Source organism: Monopterus albus, unplaced genomic scaffold (assembly GCF_001952655.1).
Source record: "Monopterus albus unplaced genomic scaffold, M_albus_1.0 scaffold18.1, whole genome shotgun sequence".
In the NCBI taxonomy this organism is placed as follows: Eukaryota; Metazoa; Chordata; class Actinopteri; order Synbranchiformes; family Synbranchidae; genus Monopterus; species Monopterus albus.
In genome coordinates, this window is record NW_018127898.1 from 2,261,278 (window position 1) to 2,275,041 (window position 13,764).

General features: G+C 42.7%; 2 protein-coding genes across 6 annotated transcripts in view; one reads left to right on the forward strand and one right to left on the reverse strand.

Annotated features, from left to right (window-relative positions):
- The window catches only part of srpk1b (SRSF protein kinase 1b), an 18,712-nt gene extending 9,779 nt beyond the window's left edge, over window positions 1–8,933 (forward strand). For all 5 annotated transcript variants that reach the window (XM_020593063.1, XM_020593060.1, XM_020593061.1 and 2 more), the window contains 14 exons: window positions 766–893; window positions 992–1,100; window positions 1,952–2,039; window positions 2,146–2,233; window positions 3,186–3,292; window positions 3,542–3,707; window positions 4,369–4,394; window positions 4,518–4,749; window positions 4,900–5,298; window positions 5,900–5,994; window positions 6,191–6,298; window positions 6,804–6,873; window positions 7,134–7,226; window positions 7,475–8,933. In XM_020593063.1, the coding sequence (XP_020448719.1) occupies window positions 766–893; window positions 992–1,100; window positions 1,952–2,039; window positions 2,146–2,233; window positions 3,186–3,292; window positions 3,542–3,707; window positions 4,369–4,394; window positions 4,518–4,749; window positions 4,900–5,298; window positions 5,900–5,994; window positions 6,191–6,298; window positions 6,804–6,873; window positions 7,134–7,226; window positions 7,475–7,659 (1,894 nt within the window). In that variant the 3' untranslated portion in view covers window positions 7,660–8,933. The remainder of the gene's footprint in view (window positions 1–765; window positions 894–991; window positions 1,101–1,951; window positions 2,040–2,145; window positions 2,234–3,185; window positions 3,293–3,541; window positions 3,708–4,368; window positions 4,395–4,517; window positions 4,750–4,899; window positions 5,299–5,899; window positions 5,995–6,190; window positions 6,299–6,803; window positions 6,874–7,133; window positions 7,227–7,474) is intronic.
- A 182-nt stretch (window positions 8,934–9,115) lies between these two features.
- lhfpl5a (LHFPL tetraspan subfamily member 5a) lies at window positions 9,116–12,615 on the reverse strand. The gene is made up of 3 exons (XM_020592986.1): window positions 11,901–12,615; window positions 9,872–10,108; window positions 9,116–9,448 (listed from the first exon to the last, which is right to left on the reverse strand). The coding sequence occupies exons 1-3, from the start codon at window positions 12,301–12,303 to the stop codon at window positions 9,438–9,440; spliced, it is 651 nt and encodes a 216-aa protein (XP_020448642.1). The 5' UTR covers window positions 12,304–12,615; the 3' UTR covers window positions 9,116–9,437.
- Window positions 12,616–13,764: the final 1,149 nt, after the last annotated feature.

Sequence of the window (13,764 nt, forward strand, 5' to 3'; positions counted from 1 at the left end):
CCATCAAATTATAAATTTAGAAGTCATACCAGTAAACATGGAGGGTGTGAGGCACAGTCAGCTGCAGAGAGCATCTAAGAGCTTTCCCATCTTTTCTAATCCACAACTCATCAGTCAAAGAACCAAAATAACTGGGTGACCTTAGTCAGGATTAGAAAATCTAGTGTTGGTTATTTGATCCTGGATCTGTTTAGTGACATATGAAGAACAGGGCTCTCCCTTTCTCTCCGAAGAGCTGCCGGATAGGAGCAACTGGAGGATTAGTTTTACTAATTTGTTTCACCTTGTTCAAATTCACACACCACAACCTGCTCATTTAAGATTTGTGGAATCAACATTCAGTCGATGTTTACTGATGTGAGGTTGTAGTTGACGGAGTCTCTTTCTTTAATACCATTTGGTTTTGTGGTGATGCTCGAGTGTCGGCGGGTTGATCTGAAGAGAGTCAGAAATCTTCCCTTCATCTGTTTCCTAGCCATCCATTTGTACTTGTTTATCTGGTTGACAACACTGATTCCTGAGCTCCAGAATATATTGTGACTTCTGCCAGTGATGAATGTTTCTGATGCTTTCATTTGATTCATATTCTGCTCCAGAAGTGAGCTCTAATGGAGATTGGAGTCTCAGATGGATGCACTAGAGATTTGCTGCAATTAATACAGTGACAAAATGGGCATCGCAAAAACACCTGAAGGTAAAAAAACTGACTGCAAAAGAAAAAGCACATTTTAGAAAAATTGTGTTTGTTCCCCCCCCCCCCATCAGATCAGAGCCTCATGGTCGTGGAGGCGGTTGTCAGCAGGGTCAGGCAGACTCTCCCCTCCCAGAGCAGGATGAGGAGATCCTGGGCTCTGATGACGATGAGCAGGAGGATCCCAATGACTACTGCAGGGGTATCAGAATATATATACACACACACACACACACACATTAAACATACAGTAATTAAACAACATTGTCTGAGTATATATGTTTGTCTCTCTTCTGTCAGGTGGATATCACCATGTGAAGATCGGAGATCTGTTCAATGAGAGATACCATGTGATTCGTAAGCTGGGCTGGGGGCACTTCTCCACTGTGTGGCTGGCCTGGGACATCCAGTGAGTTGGCTCCTACATATGAAAATGTGAAACTGTGAAACTGAGCTGGTCATGTGATAGAGAATCTTTTTTTGGGGGGGGGGGTAAATGTCTTTATACATTTTCTGGATATACATCAATAAGCCATAACAACCAGTTAAAGTGAATAACACTGACTGTTACAGTGGCACCTGTCAGTGTGTGGGGTTTATTAGGCAGCAAGTGAACATTCAGTCCTCAAAGCTGATGTGTTGGAAGCAGGAAAAATGGACAAGTGTAAGAATCTGAGTGACTTTGACAAGGACCACACTGTGATGAGTGGGTCAGAGCATCTCTCAGACTGCAGGTCTTGTTGGGTGTTCCTGTCTGCAGTGGTCAGTACCTACCAACAGTGTCTAAGGAAGGACAAACAGTGAACTAGCGACAGGGTCATGGCTCACTGATGATGAGGATGACCGACTGTAAATTAAACTTTTAAATTTCATTCATCCTTTTCAAAAGATTTGGTTTTGTTGGAACCTTTGTTAAAATGGTTGAAAATGATAAAGACTGTACACTGGTCTCTATGAAGAGAAACATTCAGTGGCTATAGTGTCTAAACACACCTCTAACTCGTCCTCATGACCAGTTTTCACAGAATGGTCGACACATCTGTGCTCTTCTTGACAGTAGAACTGTGGAAGCAAACTGATTCACAGAAGATGCACAGTGAGTGACACGAGCACCAACCAACCGCTGCATTGACTCTTACGTACACAGTTTTAGGCAGGTGGTCATAATGTTGTGGCTGATCGGTGTGCATGCTGAGAAGGTTGATATAACTGATATTAATTGATACACATGTGAGGAGTTTTTTTGTGTATGTTTTCCAGGGAGAAGCGCTTTGTGGCCATGAAGGTTGTAAAAAGTGCTGAACATTACACAGAGACAGCTCTGGATGAGATCAAGCTGCTTAAATCTGTAAGCCTCACCGTTGTCATGACACAAGCATTTTCGCACCGCTTCACACTCCAGTTATTCTAGGGCTTACAACACCTGCTGCTGTGTGTGTCTGTGTGTTTTCCAGGTGAGGAACACAGATCCCAGTGACCCCAACAGGGAAAAAGTGGTGCAGCTTCTAGACGACTTCAAAGTTTCTGGGATGAATGGCACTCGTATCCTCTGTTGCGACAGAAACGTATTGTTAAGAAGCAACAGGCCATGTCTTTCCAAAATACAAAAATCCACAATTACATTTATATGCACTTTATTTTCCAACATCTATTCAAAGAGCTGAGTGCAAATGATGGATCCAGCAACCCCTGCATTATTATTGTCCCCTATTAGTCATGTTTTGATTACTGTTGGACAGGTTTCACGTACAAAGAAATGTGTTGTTCTTCAGCCCAATTTGTGTTGGAACAAACGCACAGTGTCCTTAAAATGGTGCATGATGACTAGTTTTCTGACAGTGCCAGCTGTTTGTGCTGCTGTCATTGTGGGAAGGAAGGGACTGCTGCACCAACAGAAATTTAATAGCTTCAGTTATGTCTTGCTTTCTTTTGGCACCTCAGTGTAATGCCATTATTCCTGGCCAAATCGCTGCTTTACTGTTAAACATTCAAGGGTAAGACTGCATCACTTCAGGCTATGTGTTATTTTACAGCATCCTTGTCGTTGTGCTCAAAGCCCAACATTCAGTGCATCACTTTTAAAGATGTGCATATCTATTAGAACTACTGAGTTTAGATGCAAGCAGCAGCAATGAGATAAATGTGAGTGCTGTCATCTGACAGTCTTAAGTCTCCTGTGATTTTTATGACAACAGTGATTCACACTCTGCTCTTCTATTTGTGGCTCACAGATGTTCATCTGACATCCGTGTGCTTTGGCACATCTCTAAGTGTCACAGTTCGTGATGCAGTGACACTCACTCCCTTTCTCCCCAACACCATCCAGTCTACAGCTGTGTGTATATGCTGCATGCGCGACAGCCTCTGTGAATTGAGGTAGACTTTTGTGATGTATATGGATAGTGTTCACGGTCATGGAAAACCTTTTGTGTGTGTGTGTGTGAACATTATTAGATTTGAAGTCCTGTTATTCCTTAACCATGTATCTGTTCAGATGTGTGTATGGTATTTGAGGTGCTGGGATATCACCTACTCAAGTGGATCATCAAGTCAAATTATCAAGGCCTGCCCTTACCCTGCGTTAAAAGTATCATAAGACAGGTACTGTACAGGAACACGGGTTGTCTTTAAAACAATGGTGAACTTTCCTGTTTTAGGAATAATAGTGTTTCATGATTTGGTTTGAATGTAGAGTCAAACCAGAATGAGCTACACATCAGAAATGTGTAGCTCATTCTGGTGTAAGATCACAGTGCCCCTGGTGGGTACAGAATGATGTGTTATACAGTCAGCAGCATTCACCTTTAACTCTCGTGCTTCACGTGATGATTTGTCTCTGCTGTGTTGCAGGTTCTGCAGGGCTTAGACTACCTCCACACCAAGTGTAGGATCATCCACACAGACATCAAACCAGAGAACATTCTGTTGACTGTCAATGAGCCCTACATCAGGAAAATGGCTGCTGAAGCTACACAGTGGCAGAAGACAGGCACTGCCCCTCCCTCAGGTTCTGCAGGTCAGCCTTTCCCTGTCTGCTCTTCACACAGATCAGCTCTGGACTTTGTCCAGAGTTGCCCTTTCACATATATAGCACACAACAGGAGATGGTCTGTGTCAGATGTTCGTCTGTATGCGTTCTCACATACGGCTTTTCCGGCTAATGTCCAAATAATTTTAAGATGTCAGTGCATGTCTGAAAAGGGTTTAAGTGACTTCCGTGGTTTGATCAGCATTTCGCTGGCAACCAGGTTTGCTGTTCACATTTCTTGGCAGTGCCTTTCAGTGTTTTATTGATGAGAGCTGTCATTAATAACTAGTACTAATTTCAATAAATGTGAAACTGTTTAAGTGGTTAATTATTAATCATCTTTAATTGGGCTCAGGATTGTATTGTCAAGAGACACAAAGCATCTTGAAACTTGAGGGTTCTGACTTAAAGCATGTGGAAATTTCTAATGCAAGAGGTGCACTTAGCCGTGTGCCAGTATGAGTCATCATTGGATTGGTTATGGAAATTACCAGCTAGCTCCAAGGAGTGTGTTGCTCCCACTGAGCAGAGTGCCGCGTTGTGAAACAGCTCAGCCACCCGAACAGAAGACTAATTATAGGACAGGCGAGGGATGTGCCACGTATGTTGTTCACAAGTGTAATCCTCTGATTTTCCTTCTTTCCTACAGTGAGTACAGCCCCCCCACCCAAACCAGTAAGTCATACTTTTGATCAGGTGGTTTCATAAGTGTAATATGAGGCTTTGTACAAATTGCATTTTGAGTCAGGTCACAGTGCAAGCTCAAATGCTTCCTCTCCTCTTGTTCTATTTCTGCAGATGGCCAAACTGTCAAAGAACAAAAAGAAGAAGATGAAGAAGAAGCAAAAGAAGCAGGCAGAGCTGCTGGAGAAGAGGATACAGGAGATGGAGGGGGGAGCAGCACAAGAAGGAGGGGAAGAGGAGGATGAGGAAGAGACAACGACAACAGAAACCACAGAGGACACAACTTCCTCAGCCACCCTCTCCGTGTCTGCCACCTTGCAAGACATCTCCAACCATACCATCACAGGTGAATGAGTTGTCACGTCCTCTTCCAGACTCATGTGGAAGACAGCAGATAACTTAATAAATAAATAAATATGCACAGTTTAAAAAACTGCTATTATCCGCTGGCATAAATTAAACTTGGTACAATAATTTACGCTCCTTTTTGCCACAGACTCAACATCAGATGAGCAGTCCCAGCAGACACCGGAGGTAAATAAACGAAGAGAGGCCAAGGAAGAGAACAGGATGGAAGTGAACTGCAATGGCCACGTATCCACGCCGGAGAGTGAGGCAAGCCCGGAGAGCCAGGTACATGAGACCAAGCTGTCGCCAGTGGAGCAGGAGGACCAAAAAAACGCAAACCAACTGGAAAACAACACGGAGACCCTTGACACATTAGGCAACAAAGAAGAGCATCAGACCTGTAAGGGTTCCCCCGAGGACACCGACCTGCAGCTACCCCGCTCCCTCAGCCCAAACTCTGTCAAAGTAGAGTTAGAGGAGGGAGACAAGGGAGAGATGGACGCTCAAGGGCAGACAAAAACAGGGGATGTGGAAGACGGCCAGAATGGTTAGTTACTAAAGGAAAGTGCCTCGAATCACTTCGTTCTCTTTTATGCGAATTGTTTTGTCATGAATTCTGTATTCTGAAACTGCAGCAAGGGTCTCATATCAGATTTAACAGCAATCCAGTATGAATCCAGATTTGGTCTAATATGCACATTAATGCAACATGCATTACAGTGAGAAAAAGCAAACCTCAGTGAAACTGTAGCTGGAGTGGCACAGTTTTCATTGAAAGCCATAGTTGTATGAGACACTTTTAGGAAAAAAGCTCACAGAATTTTGGCTTATACATTTGAATGCCTTGTTTTTTCAATCCTACACATCAGTAACCTCCTAACCAGTTACCTAGGGGAGGCCTTGTTATGTAACATATTTAACCTTTCACAGCTGTGATACCAGCTACAGAAGCAGCCTCCAGTCCAAGTTTGAATCTGTCCTGGGTGTTGTATTCTCTGTTTTTAGGATGTCCTAGTGCGCATGTAAGCAAAGTGCCAGCTCAGATGTCCTCAGTCCTCTCCAAGGCAGCTACATTTTGTCCCTGTCTTTTTTTCCCCCCGTACTTCTGTCATCCTCGTCTCTCAATCTTCCTCTCCTCTCTTTAACAGATGCATCAGGCAGTATGTTAATAAACCCTCTGGAGCCTCTCAATGCTGACAAGCTGCAGGTTAAAATTGCTGACCTGGGCAACGCCTGCTGGGTGGTGAGTGCAGAGACATGAATTCTTTTTACTTTGCTGGGAACTTGAACGGGTTTGTCCACTGTGATGTTTCTCTGTCCTTTAAATCTGACTTCTTGAGCATCAAAAGCACAGACCAGACAAGTGAAAAAGCAGAACATTATAAATAGCAGCTCAGTTTTGTGCATCAGCATTCATGGTTTCTCCCTTCTTCTCACAGCATAAACATTTCACAGATGACATCCAGACACGGCAGTACCGCTCTCTTGAGGTTCTGTTAGGAGCCGGCTACAGCACACCAGCAGACATCTGGAGTACGGCTTGCATGGTAAAACAGACCCACACAGACGCCTGTGCAACTAGAAGGAATTGATTCTGGAAAGGCAAACTATAACATTATTAAGGTATCCTGTGGTGTTCTTATTGTAAACAGTTAATCACAGGTAATGGTTAATCTCTCTCATTACAGCCGTAAAAACATGCCTTCGTATGTTCCTTAGTTGGTTCATGGCCATCATCAACTGTTACAACCCAGTGTTCATGGTGTGCATATGCCCACTGGAAGAAATACAATCTATGAACCCACTCATCAAAACATTGCAAGACTAATAGTCAAACCCTCATCGTGTTTGACCTTACTGCCTGAAACAAACAGCTGTTTGAGGGCAATGCAGATACACACAATGAAGTCGTGATTAGTGAAGGGCAGGAGAAGGTTGTTAAACCTCAGGAATCAGGTCTAGGCAGTCACGCTGCATTGCTTCTTCATTAGCCATATAAACTTTTATATAATGAAACCCATCCAACCTGTTGTCGTGTGCTCGTCTCCTCAGGCCTTTGAGCTTGCTACAGGAGATTATCTGTTCGAGCCCCACTCTGGAGAAGACTACTCCAGAGATGAAGGTTAGTGTCCCCAAAATGTCTGACATCGGAGTTTGACTCGGGGGTAATTTGAGTAGAAAAGAGTCAAAAGTTTAGACGCATTTCAAATTCATTTCAGTGGCAAAGTGTCCAAACCTTTGACCGGTGGTGTACATACAGTATATCTCTTACTGGTGAATGCAGAAGGGAATACATCTTCCCATTTAACAATATAGTTATGTTTACTTGTTTTTTTGTTGTTGTTTTTTCATCGTCTTGTGTGTTTCTCCACCTCCCTGTAGATCACATAGCGCTGATCATCGAGTTGCTAGGTAAAGTTCCTCGGAAGCTGATATTGGCAGGCAAATACTCCAAGGAATTTTTCACCAAGAAAGGTAAACACGCCCGCCCTGTTACCAGCTGTCTGCTCTAGCTAAATCCAGTACATCCTTAAAATAAGCTCAGGTATTTGGTGCAAGTGTTGCTTTTTCAGACCAAGCACTTGATGACTCAAGGGAACAGCCATATGCTCTGTTTGAGAACAGAACCTGCAAATTAAATTGAGTGCAGCTATTTCTAGCTCAGAAACGTAGTGGACCGTACCTCAGTACTATGGGTTAAATAGATTTTTTTTCTCTCCCAGGTGACCTGCGTCACATCACCAAGCTGAAGCCGTGGGCTCTGCTTGACGTGTTGGTAGAAAAGTACGAGTGGTCCAAAGAGGAGGCCCGCTCCTTCAGCAGCTTCCTCTTGCCCATGCTGGACCTGGTGCCTGAAAGGAGGGCTACAGCGGCCCAGTGCCTCAATCATCCATGGGTCATATCCTAGAGGTCACTCGTGCACACCCCTTCCTTCATATTGTGAAAAGATATAGATTTAGTTTGAAGAGCCTGGGCTTGAAAATATACAGTAAATGAGATATAGTCATGTCTGCAAGAGCCTGTGCCCGCATCACATCTGCATCCTCTTGTCAGGGCTCTCATGGGCTACCTCCACACACATGCAAGCATCCAAATAATAAAAGGAAAGGCTGCTGCTGAATCTTTGTTCTGTTGGATTACAAGGGTTATAGAAGGAACTTAAGGTCTTTTTTTAACTGGCTACATAAAACTTATTGACCTTGCCGTCTCATTTTTTTGTCTTTTCTCTGCAGGGTGTTCTTCTCTGTATCTTTAGCTATAGATAATAAGCTGTAGGGGTGAAAAGGAAATTACGCTTCTCTGGGAATGAGGAGAATACGATATTTAAACTGAAACATAGGGATTGTCATCATTAGATCGCTGATTAGCCAAATCAGTCTTTGTTCACCAGCCATCGTGTTAGCCATGCCAACTTTTATGCCGTTGGCTGTCAAATGTGTTCAAATTGCTCAGTATTAATAACTGTATAATGCTAACAGGCATGAAGAGCAGCTAGCATGTGGTTGGCACTGTAAAGTTAGCTTTATCCTGTTTAAAAAACAAAACACACTTTTGTACATTTATATACAAATGGCACTACAGGATTAGGAAGCATACATTTTGTACATGTCAACATTGTGCACCAAGTTTGTGGAAGGACCCGTCCAAAATCACTTTTATTTTTCCCTCAGGAGAACCAAACTGTGTACATTGTTTTTGCTTCAGGTATTATTTTATCTCCCGGATTCTTTCATGTTGTCTTGAATGAAACACCTGTTACATTATATTGTGAACAGAATTCAGGTTCTTTCTCTGCTTCAGACACAAGTTGGAAGAAGAAGACTTAGCACCTGCCCGTTCAGAATGGTTTCATATGTTCCCCCACACTACCAGTCAAACTATACGTGTATCCATGTCCTATGTGTACAGTACAGTGTACCAAAGAGATGGCCTTTCATTCCTCCCTCTCTAGCCATGGCTTTGCGCACGGTTTCTAGAAGATACTGTCATCAGTGTAGACTGACGTACATGAGATATTGGGTCTGAACAGTTTTACACTTTTGGATGTAAAAATGAATGATTGTACTTAAAGGAAATGCTGTAATGATGCTTTGTATTCCTCATTAGTTTGCTCATTTTTTAAAAACAAAATTTGGCTGTGGCTCCTCTGTTTCTCCTGTAGGTAATAAGAATAAACATTTTTCAAAATCTGCGTTTTTGATTTAAAACTGTTGTGTGATATAACAGTGCACAGGTCTGGAAAAAGCCATAGTGGTGCATGTGAATGACATTACAGGGACATAATGCAAACATTTAATTTTCACAACCATTAGGTTATTGATTTGGAAAGAAGACAAACATTACTTATGTTTTAACATCTCAAATCGTTTAATATTGTTGAAACTTGTAAGTTAATGAGCAGCTTTACATTTATAATTCTTTGTGAAAATCCTGAAGAGTTTAGTTGACATATTTATGTAAAACAGCATTTATTGCAGAAGGCTACACCTGTAAGGTAGAAGCTGTAGATGGGCAGTGACTCTGATTTCAACATATGTTAAGTTGTTAATTTTGAGACCAATATGAACTCGTACTTTGTATTTTCATGAACTGTCCTGGAGCCTTGGAATACATTTGAATCCCCCAAGTTAGCAGTACTCTTCTTCAGTTCCTGTCCATCTCTGTTCACTGTTGTCCACAGGATGTCTATGCATTATCTGTAGTCAAGAGAAAAGCAGCAATATTGAAAAGATAAGGTGAACTCATCAGTTCAGACAATGACGTAATTAATATGTCTATTCAAAATTTTCACCTGGGTTTAACAGTGCAGCCAAAGTTAGCTAAAGAAAAAAGTCTGGTTTTTACACAAGATAAACCATTAGATTGATATATTGTTTACTATTTCAGAAAATTAGGGGTTTGATTTAATTTTTTCCGTGTATTTCAAGTGTGCACCCCCTGGACTTTGCCCCAGCCTGGCCACCCCATCCAAAATTTTCTAGATCCGCCTCTGTGCAAGTCATTTGAATCTTTGCTTTTCACCTGATTCTCTACCTCTTATTTTCAGCTAAATCTCCTCATCCAGCCTGTGGCCTCCTCTCCCACCCCAGCATCTCTCCACCCTCCCTTCACTCTCGTACCTTTCCCCTCCACCTGGAAGTCCTCGGGCAGCAGCTTGTCCTGCCGGTTGCCTAGGCTGAAGGCCAGAAAGGAGAGGACGAGTGAGTCCATGATGCTGATGATGGCTAAGATGTAGGCCCAGCGCACCGTGCAGTTACCCAGGGTGTATTTGTCAGTTCGCTGGCCACACATGCGCTTCACCTCATCTGAATCCCAGCCATCAGGATAGATCATACAGCCAATCACCATGCACGTACCTCAGAGAGAAGGAGCCAGAAGATGGTGAGGGTGGTGTGTTTTTTTTTCTTTATCATATACTTCCATCAGGGATTAATTTGGAAAACATTTATTATCCTTTTCTTTATTAAAATGCACAAACTTTTAAGAATTTTAACGTAGGGAAACCTGTGAAATGGCACAGGAAGTATGACATGTTAACTGGTACAAGAGCATCTTGCTGATGTTGATGGGAAATATGCAGACTTCCTTCTTTAGCTGCAGTGCTGAAACAACAAACAAGCACACAGAAAAGCTACCAATTATATTCCACTTTTTCAGGCACACACACACACACACACAGGCGCGCATGCACAGCCATGTCTTCTTATAGATGAGAGGAGATAATACATAATACATTAAGATAATGCATTCCCTCTCCCTTCACCCTAAACTTAAATCAAGACATCACCCTGAAATTCAATGATTTATTTCATGATTCATATATGTACCAGATGCTGGTCCCCACAAGGAAGGCTGAGTCTCCACAGTATGAGTAATACCAGGTAAACACATGCAGTTGCCTAGCGACTCCAGAGCATCTAAACTCCAGAATAATGAGGATAGCCATCCATTACTGACTCTGCAGACAGACCCACCTCAGCATATGGAGGTACGTGACCTATCAGCTGACGAGATTAAACACACCTCCCACACCCTTTCACCTTCCCTGACTCTCAAAGCTCTCACATTCACTTTCTCATGTCTCTTCCTAATTTCAGTTGTCTTAAACTGCAACTTCCATTGACTTCCCAACACATCAGGGAGTTAAGTGTTTACACCACCTGAAACAATTAGGCCTCTCCCATTTTATTACATCGGTGCATGTTCCAGAATGTTTAGTGAAGACGTTTCTCTTTAAATTAGATCTAGTTGAACTTTAATTCAGCAGTTAGCTCAAGAGACCACCCAGAACCAAGCGCCACTCCCAGCTACACTTCTGAGTTCAGTATCTACTACACACAGTCCTACAGTATAAACACAGCAGTCTAAATCAAGTCTGAACCCTCAAACAACTATTTCAAAGTCTATCCCAAAGTGATGGCTGGCTAAAATGTCCTCACTTTGTAAAAATGTCCTTACCCCCAAGGCATAAAATTCAATACACACAGTACGGTGTGTCGGGTATGACAGAGAGGCGAAAGTGTAACGCCATACCTCCAGGTTAATCTCATTATTTGTGTCATTAAAGGTTTGTCCTTTCACTTGCTACATCTGTTCACGAGCTGCTTCATGTTTCAAAACAGAGTCATGTTTCACTGCTGTCTGAAAAGATCTCCTGACATGTTCTATGCTGTGCAGAAATGACCAGCATAGGTTTTTATTTAGCCTTTAACGGACATGTCCCTCTGCCATCTAACTTTTAAAACCACTATTATGCCTGTTCACGAGTACTTAACTTGAGTTATTTCCATTTTACTATACTTTATACTTCACTTCCACTACATTTCAAATGGAAGTGTACTTACAGTATTACTGTATTAGGCCACTAGTGTGGTAACATATTTTAGTATGCTGGAGGTGCAGACATGAAAAGAAACTCAAACAGATACAGCTGATACCTAAACACTCAAAGTTTGTGTTTTGTCTTTTATGGGCTACTTAACAGTCCTACACGAACTGCAGCTTCATAATCCTTACAGTTATAGACTTATTGTGTTCATTAAGAAGCCAAAATGTAAGTCAACATGCATATTTTATAGGCTATGTGCCATGTAAACTAAACTATTTACAGTCACTTCAGCCAAACTCTGGTCAAACCCTGGAGCTCACTAGAGGCCAGCTGCATCCAGGCGCAGATCTTGTACACGCTCCCCGCGTTACAGAAGAAGAAGAGGCTGAAGCAGACGATACATCCTACCACCAGCAGCATGGATATGCCCACGAAGAACATAGCAGTCTTGAAGGCGCCGGACGGGATGGAGCCGAAGTCCAGCGCGCTCCCTTTGCAAATAAGCTCCGAGGTGAGCGCGTTGCCAATGCAGTAGTGGAAGAGGCCGAAGTACCCGGCCTGCGGCGTGTTAACGCTGTCCCCAATCCAGTAGGGCTGGATGAACACCACCACGGTGATGACGGCGAAGGTGATGGTGGAAACCGTCCACACTACGCCCACGGCTCGGGCGTTACGCACGTAGTTGGTGTGGTAGATTTTAGCAGCTTCCTGAGCGGAGAGCATGGCAAGAGACTGTCCCCGTTCAGAAAGTGGGAAAATGTGCTTTCTTTCTTCTGTGAAGCTACCACCAAGCTGTGATCAAAAATGAGTGAACACACCTGTGTTTCTCTGGCCCACAGAAGTTAGACTTCTTTTAAGTTTTTCACCGGTGTGTTTCATCTGTGGATGATATTTCTCCCCTGTTGAGTCAGCTAGAGGAGCGTTTCCTCTCAAGGGAGGCAGAGGTCTTCTTGAATGATTAATGGTTAAAAGATCCATACAGAGTAACAAGTGCAAGGCTTCCCAGGTGGCACCAGACTATTCCTCTTTCACTGTTAGAGGCATAGGTTACCCTACTTAATTCCATTCCTTTATATTGTATTTTTCTTTTTTTTTAACTTAATATTGTCAGTCAGAACAAACAGACTAATGGACTGTCTGGTTGGGTCAAACCCATTCAGACCCACGTCTACATTTTGTCACATAGGTTATGTCTTAAATTAGTATTCACATGCCTAAATGTACAAAATCCATAGTCCTCATACTGTTCAAAAAATGAATATTGAAGTCCAGCTGAACCTGAGAGGAGCCTATGGCTTCTGATAGGTTGTTGTGTCAGTCTGTTCTTCTTCTCCATCTTCTTCTTGCTTGCATCATACTGGCCCTTCAGCTCTAACGGTGTAGCTTCCAGATGGAGTCTGTAACCTCTTCTGTATGATGTATGAAAGGTGCCATCTGAGGTCAAATCCACCGGCTTTAAAAATACTTTCTTATCCTATTATGGCGGAAATGAGGGATAATCTTGAGTTTGCAGAAAGTTAGATAAGGTAAATATCAGAAACCTTTGTAAAACTATATTTATAATGACAGAAACAAATGTGATGGAAATACTGTATATTTTATTTCCAGTATGATCACTTTACTTGACATTCATGTGTTTGGAGGGTGGGAGGAAACCCACATAGGCATGGGGAGAACATGGCCGCAGTGCTGGTTGCTTAGCCAGCCAGGAGATGGAGGTCTGAGCTTGGCAGATAAGGAAGTGAGGGGAAGGGGTAAAGAGGTAAGAGGGTGTTGGGATGATGGGAGGGTGGAGGTGGTTGAGTGAGAGGAAGGATGGGGGTTGAATATGGGGGCAGTAAGAGGGTGGGAGGGGTTAGAAAGAGGACAGATCCTACAGATCTCAAATTCTCCCTCCCTTTCTCTCTCCTTTTCCTTCTTCTCCATCTCCTTTTGTTTCGTCTCTCACTCTGTCTTTTTCATTGCCTTCTGTAAGCTATTAAAACAGCTACTCTTTCATTTAATTCAAATGCTTTAACACTTAAATGATTTTCACGAGATGAATTTTCACCTATCAGTTCATTATCTCTCCCCGTTTAAAGGCCACAGAACACTGAGTGTAACCATGACAAGAAATTATATTGCACAGCAAGAGTTCATCTGACCTGCAAAAACCCATAATTCATCAAAACATTTATTATATGT